Source organism: Rhamphochromis sp. 'chilingali' (genome assembly GCF_963969265.1).
Source record: "Rhamphochromis sp. 'chilingali' genome assembly, chromosome: 3".
Classification (NCBI taxonomy): domain Eukaryota; kingdom Metazoa; phylum Chordata; class Actinopteri; order Cichliformes; family Cichlidae; genus Rhamphochromis; species Rhamphochromis sp. 'chilingali'.
The window spans coordinates 5,295,368-5,302,929 of record NC_137931.1 but is presented as its reverse complement, the minus strand read 5'-3'; the positions used below and the strand labels follow the sequence as shown (position 1 = coordinate 5,302,929).

The window sequence follows — 7,562 nt, the reverse complement described above, 5'->3', positions numbered from 1 at the left end:
ATATCATCCGGTGATGCTTTCCAAAATAAAGGTCATATCGAGTATTTTAACCTACAACACTTGTGTGTGTTGCGTTTAGTTTTATACCAAACTTAAATATAATATTATTTCAGGTGTGTCTTCATGTGAATGTGTTTTGTGTCATTCCGCGCGCGTTTATTATCCATTATTTCCAAGCTTAGCTTTTATTTGAGGGCAAGAACATCCAACTTCCGGTCACAGCTTGGCGAACTTTTGGGGGTCTTGACGCAGCTGGTTCACTTCTGGCTTCGTGGCTCATTGAATCGATGAGGCATCCTATATTTGTCGATAACGCTAAACTGCACAAGCGGGAAAATGTCGTACTTATTAGCCACACTTGCGGCTGTTTTGCTGCTCACTTCAGAGGCTTCCGGGAAAACTGTTACGGGACTTTTTAAGAGCGAAGCGGCGAGACAGCAGAAGGGCCAGTTCATCACTAAATTCATGTACCAAGGTAACGTTGACGGTGCTGATGTGCTTGCTGCTGGCGTGTCATTCCAGCTCTGACAGCGGGCTTAGCTTCTTTTCACGCCACCTTAATGATTAACGTGGGGTAATAACGAGCTGACGGCTCAGTTTAGTGCCCGTGTTTGCTTTCCTTTTTTTATTTGCTAACAGCTCTCACTGAGCCGCTCAACAATGGGTGTAACTAACGTGTCATGCGAGTATCTGATAACGTGTGCACTGATTATTAGCAGTTCTGGCAGCATTCAGCCGGCGCTTTATCTTTACCTTTGCTGCTTAATGTCAAATTACTGTTTGTCTTAAGCCTCTGTATTTTGTTTTATAGCATTTTTATTCGGGCTGACCTCCAACAAGTATTCCGGAAACTTGCTTCAGGACACTTTTAGGTATTTTTTACAGGTCTTATAGGAATCCAACTTCTTTCCGACCCATAAATGAGCTGATTGCACCCTCAGTGTGGACAGAGGCTGGCTGCACATGTCACATGGCATAGTGGGGGGTGTTTTCTGCAAGACTTTTTGCTTTAAAAAGGTCTGAAGCTACCAGATGTCAGCTAATCTCACTTGTTTCAGGAGATTAACCCTGTGTGAAGCACAAGGGCCTATGGGTAGAAACCATGCTGGCAAACTAGGGACCCATCATTGGACCTCAGAGATCCAAAGGCCACTGAAAGCTACAATCTCTTTGTTCTCCAGCTTATATATTTGAAAATGAATGTTTTATATATTAAAGTCTAATCAGTTGACTACATTATTGAATTACTAGTTAGCCGTTTGGTCTGTAAAATTTCACGAATATGCTATCTGAGTGTTAAATGTTACATCTGAGAAGCTGCTGCAACCATGGTGCCTTGTCTTCGTTTAGCCGGCAACGGTCTGCTGGTGTGCCGGGTGGACAGCTCAACGCTGGCTAAAGAGAGAGAGTCCAGACTGCTGCTGTATCAGGATATGGACTCGGAGCTGGACAACCTCAGCTGCTCCGAGAGGCTCGCCAAAGCCGACGTGACCAGTAAGAAACCAGCAATCGCTGATACAATTCTGGATTCTCCTGCCATGATGCCATATTGATTTATGTCTCCACTTTCCTTCCTCCACACTGTCACCTCATCTCTCTTCCCCCACCCCTACCCACCCACAGTTACACTCAGTCAAGAAGAGCACAACCAGACGATCCCTCGGCAGTCTTTGCCCACAGCCTGGCAGATCCTATATGCTGACAGATATACATGTCAGGTAACACAATTATATATAATATTAATGTAATAATGCAACTAGGGCTTCAGTCAGGCAAACCTGCAGCAGCGATGCTGTTGTCACAAATATGAACAAATAAGAGGACACCTCTAAAGGAGACTCTGTGCAAAGACACATGCACTCTATATTGCAGTATACAGTGAAATACAGTCCTACTCCTGCAGAAACTGATGTAGGGTCGCAAATGTTTTGGTTTGCATCACACCTACAGGTCAGTGCATGCACAGTCATGTACACATATATACAGTCAAATACACACACAGTCATAAATCTGTCACAATAAACATTTATTGTCAGCGAGCTCATTCTAACACAAAACACAACACTGACAGTGTGAATGCACAGTTAAATATTTAAAACTGGTTCTGGAAAAGTAGGTTGAAATATTGGTAGTAATGCTGTTATACTAGATAGTAATGCCTTCAACAGTACTGCATGATCGAGTAATAATGATAGTCATAACTATATGGATTCTGATTATCACTAAGATTTTCGTTCTCTCCTTAGGAAAACGTATTGATTGCCGGCCACGCTGATCTTGATTTCACTGTCCTGCTGTTTAATGCCGACTCGGCTGGAAACCCTCTGGAGCATTTCAGTGCAGAGGAGGCAGGTCAGACACCCCGAATATGCCCTCCGCTGTCAGACTACAGCAGATAATGTCAGTGCATCACTAAGCTCAAGCTGGTGATGCATTTCATGCTTGTTAGCTTCCTCTGCAGTGAGAGTATGACTGTCGGCATAAAGTCCCAAATCTAGTAAAACTAATAAAAAGTTGTAAGGGCTCTTCAGGTGCTATGTCAGACCTGATTAATACATTAGGACAGGACTTTATGTTTGATCCTGATGGATTGCTGATGATTTTTCCCCTCTCGCTCTCTTAGGCCTCCACAGTTTTTACTTCCTCCTGCTGCTGGCCTACTTCATCGCCTGCTGCATCTACATCCAGCCTCTGTACCAGGCTCTGAGGAAAGGAGGACCCATGCACACTGTCCTCAAAGTACTGACTACAGCGCTGGCTTTACAGGGCTGCTCTGCGCTCTGCAACTACATCCACCTGGCCAGGTAGATTCAGCAGAGCCAGAGAAAGGCAGCGCAATATTTATAATGTTTCTAAAGCTCATGCTACTCTTGATGGCCCACTGTTACATATCAGTAATGTTCTATGACCTAAAATGTATTTTAAGTCTTTCGGAATATTTGTATTTATTTAGTACAGAGTTGTTAATAAAAAACTATGTGAATTAAGACAACAGTGTTTCTGTTTGTGCCTCCTGTTGTCTGCAGGTATTCCAGAGATGGAATCGGTCTTCCACTGATGGGCAGCCTGGCTGAGTGTATGTTACCTGCAACATTATAAAGAGTCAATAAAAGAAAAAATGAACCTCTCTGATCATGTTAACCTCTCTTTTGGCTCCAATGCAGTCTGGGATATGGTGTCCCAGGTGTCCATGCTGTACATGTTATTGAGTCTGTGTATGGGCTGGACCCTGAGCCGAGGCAGGAAACCTCAGTCCCGACCTCTGCAGTGGGAACAGTCTCCGGCCTCCACGGCTGTAGCTGTTGGTGGAGTTATTACACAGGTATGCAGAACTTGAGATGACTTCAAGTGTTTAATTTTTAAGGAAAATTTGACCAGCACATAGAATCCCGATCAGGTAAACGTGATGTTTTCAGAATGAGGTGGGAGTTCATTTGGGGTATTTGCCATAAGATGACTGTTAAGAACCGGACTGTATTTTCAGGCGGTGCTGCTGCTGTGGGAGCAGTATTCAGAGTCGGAGAGTGAGCACCACAGCTATCACGCCCAGCAGAGTGTGGCCGGTCTCCTCCTCATGGCTCTGAGAGTGGGCCTGGCCCTCCTGCTGGCCTCCATCCTCTACCAGATCATCTCCACCGAGAGGAGCACCCTAAAGAGAGACTTCTACCTCAGCTTCGCCAAGGTAAAAACGATTTCTCAATAAAACTGACATAACAGACTCCTGCAGGTTCTCGGGCGGTCATGTGGTCTTGTTCTGTGCAGGGATGCTTCCTGTGGTTCCTCTGTCATCCCATCCTCGTCCTCATGTCTGTGATCTTCAACGAGCATCAGAAGGAAAAGGTTTGAACTCCCGCACAAAGACAACAACAGTTTTTGCTATTGAGGATAATTCTTTCATGTTCACTGAGTTTAAATGTTCAGTTCTTACCTTTTGTCCTCCATTGGCCACCAAGTTTACACCTGTCTTCCTCCTCTGCAGGTGGTGACCATGGGGGTGATCCTCTGCCAGTCCATCTCCATGGTCATCCTCTACCAGCTCTTCCTGTCTCGCTCTCTTTACTGGGAGGTGTCCTCTCTGTCCTCAGTCTCCCTGCCCCTCACCATGTCCAGAACGAACCACAGGGCGCGCTACTGAGCATGTACACCCTCACAATTTTCCTAATAATGATTATCACGAGCTAAGGGTGGATGTGCCATGATGCTGTGACGCTCCTCCTCAAAAAAAATGTGCTCAGACGCTGCAGGGACTGATTTTCTTTGCAGTTAACTGTTTCCTGGGAGAACTTCTGTAGTTACTAGGAAGCAAGTTACCAAGAAATCATTGAAAGAGGGTGAACAGAGGATGATATGTGTACAACAACAGCCTACCTCTAGTTTTAAGTGATTTTTGACTGGAGCCAGCATGAGCACTGCTGAACAAGAGGAGGAGAGAACCGGCTGTCAGGCCGTTTCTTTGGTTCTCCATGACGCCAGCCAAAATACCATTGAAACAAAAAAAAAAACGAGGACGGATGAAGACAGCCGGCCAGGATTCAGATTAAGGATGCATCACCTAGAGACGCAGATGTGAGGAAAGAAAAAGGAAGCGAAGATTTACTCCTGACAGGGCCGAATGTGGAGATGGCTGCCCGGGCCTCATGGACGCGGGCCAAGATTAAAATACTCGAGAGCGTTTTATTTCTGTTCTTGGATTTGATTATAACACAAACAGAAGCATCATCGATTTACTATCAAAGAAAAAACAAAGACGCTACTATTTAGGTCGGGATTGCAGAAGCCGTCGTCTCATTGAGCTTTCCCTGCTCATTAAAGCTGCAACGACTTGGATCAAAGCCACGAAGGATGGAAAAGTCTCAGTTTGTGTCTGAGGCTGGCGCTTTATATCAGATTAATTAACCCCATGAACAAAGCAAAAGCGAGGACGTGCTACTCTCTGATTGACCTACGATCTCTAGTTTCTACTTAGAAACTAAGGCCTGGTTGGCTGAGCGGCCACGAAGGCTCATTGGTTTGTTTCTGGTGCAGCTCTGTGGCACGGAGGTATTTCGAGCCACTGTTGGGTTTGGTTTTCTCATAGCAGCCGTTACATGTGTTAGGATCGATCGAGATGGGCAGACAGACGGATGGACCAGCGGAAGTCTGAACAGATGGATGCAGCATGTGTTCTGTAAAGCAATGGATTGTCACACTGTTAACTGAGAAGGATGCGTGACTTTGATTGTGCGAAGCCAAAGTGAAGACGATGAGCCAAAACATCAGCATTTACACACTAACATACAGCTGCACCTTAACTTGGGTGCTGATGACTTTATGAGCTGAGAGCATGTGAGACTCTAAATCGCGTAGCTTAAGATGCGTTGCATGGCTAACCCATTATTAAAAAAATCTTCAGTATAAAAAAGATCAGGAGGAACTTAAGTCTACTTGGTGGCTTCCAATGAATTTCACTGTGTAAATACATTCCAACCCCACACGTCCATTCCTGTGTCATCAAGTTATTACTGTACATGAGGCTCATTAAATGAGATATTAGTGTTATATAAGAGCCAGGCAGAACTGAGCTGCACTGTCATGTAGGACAAGTCCCACTTAGCAAACTGACAGCTAATATATTTATTAATCAGCTATTTATTTCAAGATCAGCACGTTATAAAGAAGCTTTGGTTGGAGTTTCATGTTTGGTATGTTTTTGCTGATTCTTTTTTTCTCTCCTAAATCATAAATCGATTGTTTTTAATTCATTAAAAACGAATAATCTATAGTGTAGCATGAAGGTGCAGTACGTTTACCTGGATACAGTCAATCCAGGTCCTTCTAATAAGAGAGAAAAGCTGGGGTGAAAATATAATTGGCAGCTTTTTAAGTAGCACAGTTGAGCCAACTCCATCTGAAACAAACACAGACAGACCTCCCATTATAATTTTAAATATATGCTATAATCCTTATTGAAAACCAGTATATACTCCTCCTTATTTATGAAGTTCTACTTGACTATGAGCCTGCGTGGGTTATTTGTTAATCCCAAAATGTGCAACCTTGTTTAAATCAGTATACAGATTGGTTTCTACTGAAAAAGTGCACGTTTTTCTTATATCCATGCATAACTTACTGTCTGCACACAGGATGTGAGCCAGTGCATCCTGTATGCATCATATTGTCCTTCAATGACAATCTTATTTATGAGGCCACCAGTTATACTGTATACTTTAAATGCTCATCCTTCAGTTAGAGGCAAAGTGCATTTTGTTTTGTAGTGTTTACATTTCACACTTCAGTTGTCATATATTAATTTTTTACAACCTGTGTAACTATTACACCTGTGATCATGACAACTGTAATAAAACCAATCTGAAACTAATAAGTGCTTAATGTTGTCCTTCATGCTGCAGCTTCAAGAAACGTGACAGTTACATAAAGCACAGCCGCCACTGACTGTGCTTGAGGTTTGAATCATAAGGTACACTGTAACCTTGTCCTGTATTTACACTGGTTAATCTAAGTAACCCAGTTCTAGCCTGAAGGGAAAAAGAAGCACTCAAAACGTGCGGCTATCCTAAATTGGCGTTCTTAAAGTCAGCAAAGAGGTACAGAAAAGAAGATCAGACACCAGCGAGGGAGGATAAGAAAGACAGACGCAACAACATTGTAGCCGGTGTATCAGAGAAACTCAGGAGAGTTTTCTCCAAGCACGACATCCTGGTGCATTTCAGACCCAGCAACACGCTCAGACAAAAACTGGTTCACCCGAAAGACAAAACACCAAAACACAGACTTAACAATGTGGTGTATGCTGTACAGTGCAGCGAGGAATGCTCAGACCTCTACATTGGAGAGACCAAACAGCCACTTCACAAGCGCATGGCACAACACAGAAGAGCCACCTCCACAGGACAAGACTCAGCAGTCCATCTGCATCTTAAGGATAAAGGACACTCTTTCGAGGATGCCAATGTTCACATTTTGGACAGAGAGGACAGATGGTTTGAAAGAGGAGTGAAAGAAGCCATCTATGTCCACTGTGAGCGACCATCTTTGAACAGAGGCGGGGCTTTACGACACCAACTCTCTGCCATCTATAATCCAGTTTTGAGTTCCCTCCCCAGACGCCTTAACGCCCACTCACATCCTGGGCCATCTGATCTCAGGAATTCGCATGATAAGGTGGGGCCAGGTTTCACAATGAACTCACCCGAAACTCTGGCTGATTGGGACCCACACCCAGTTCCACACCTTGGCTCAGGCGATTAGAGGATCATCAGGGGGTCCTTTTGTCCCTCTGTGGGGGGAAACTCCCGCTAGGTTTAAATCTGGGACTCTCCACCACTTGACCTTAGAACTGAAGCTTCTTGGATGAGAGGTGAAACGTCTTCAAGCAACTTAAAGAAGTCCAGACGCTTTTCTTTGCAAGCTCCTTTGAGTACAAATAGAAGTGCCACCCCACAATAAACACACATAATATAAAAAAGAAAAAAACAACAACAAAAAAACAATTACCTTACAAATACATTAGTAATGTTACATTCAACTTTAGTGGGAAAGGGGGAAAAAGACAGATAAAGACA

General features: G+C 43.9%; 1 protein-coding gene across 1 annotated transcript; it reads left to right on the top strand.

The window, feature by feature from the left end:
• The first annotated feature begins 221 nt into the window (after nt 1-221).
• gpr180 (G protein-coupled receptor 180) lies at nt 222-6,348 on the top strand. The gene is made up of 10 exons (XM_080877726.1): nt 222-475; nt 1,351-1,494; nt 1,624-1,718; nt 2,247-2,352; nt 2,624-2,804; nt 3,027-3,076; nt 3,165-3,322; nt 3,485-3,682; nt 3,763-3,840; nt 3,980-6,348. The coding sequence occupies exons 1-10, from the start codon at nt 337-339 to the stop codon at nt 4,133-4,135; spliced, it is 1,305 nt and encodes a 434-aa protein (XP_080733852.1). The 5' UTR covers nt 222-336; the 3' UTR covers nt 4,136-6,348.
• The last annotated feature ends 1,214 nt before the right edge of the window (nt 6,349-7,562 follow it).

Excerpts from the sequence above, each read along its gene's own strand:
- gpr180 (XM_080877726.1), top strand. The coding sequence starts at position 337 with ATGTCGTACTTATTAGCCACACTTGCGGCTGTTTTGCTGCTCACTTCA. Across the intron at positions 476-1,350 it reads CACTAAATTCATGTACCAAG|CCGGCAACGGTCTGCTGGTG; the intron begins GTAACGTTGACG and ends GTCTTCGTTTAG. Across the intron at positions 1,495-1,623 it reads CGCCAAAGCCGACGTGACCA|TTACACTCAGTCAAGAAGAG; the intron begins GTAAGAAACCAG and ends ACCCACCCACAG.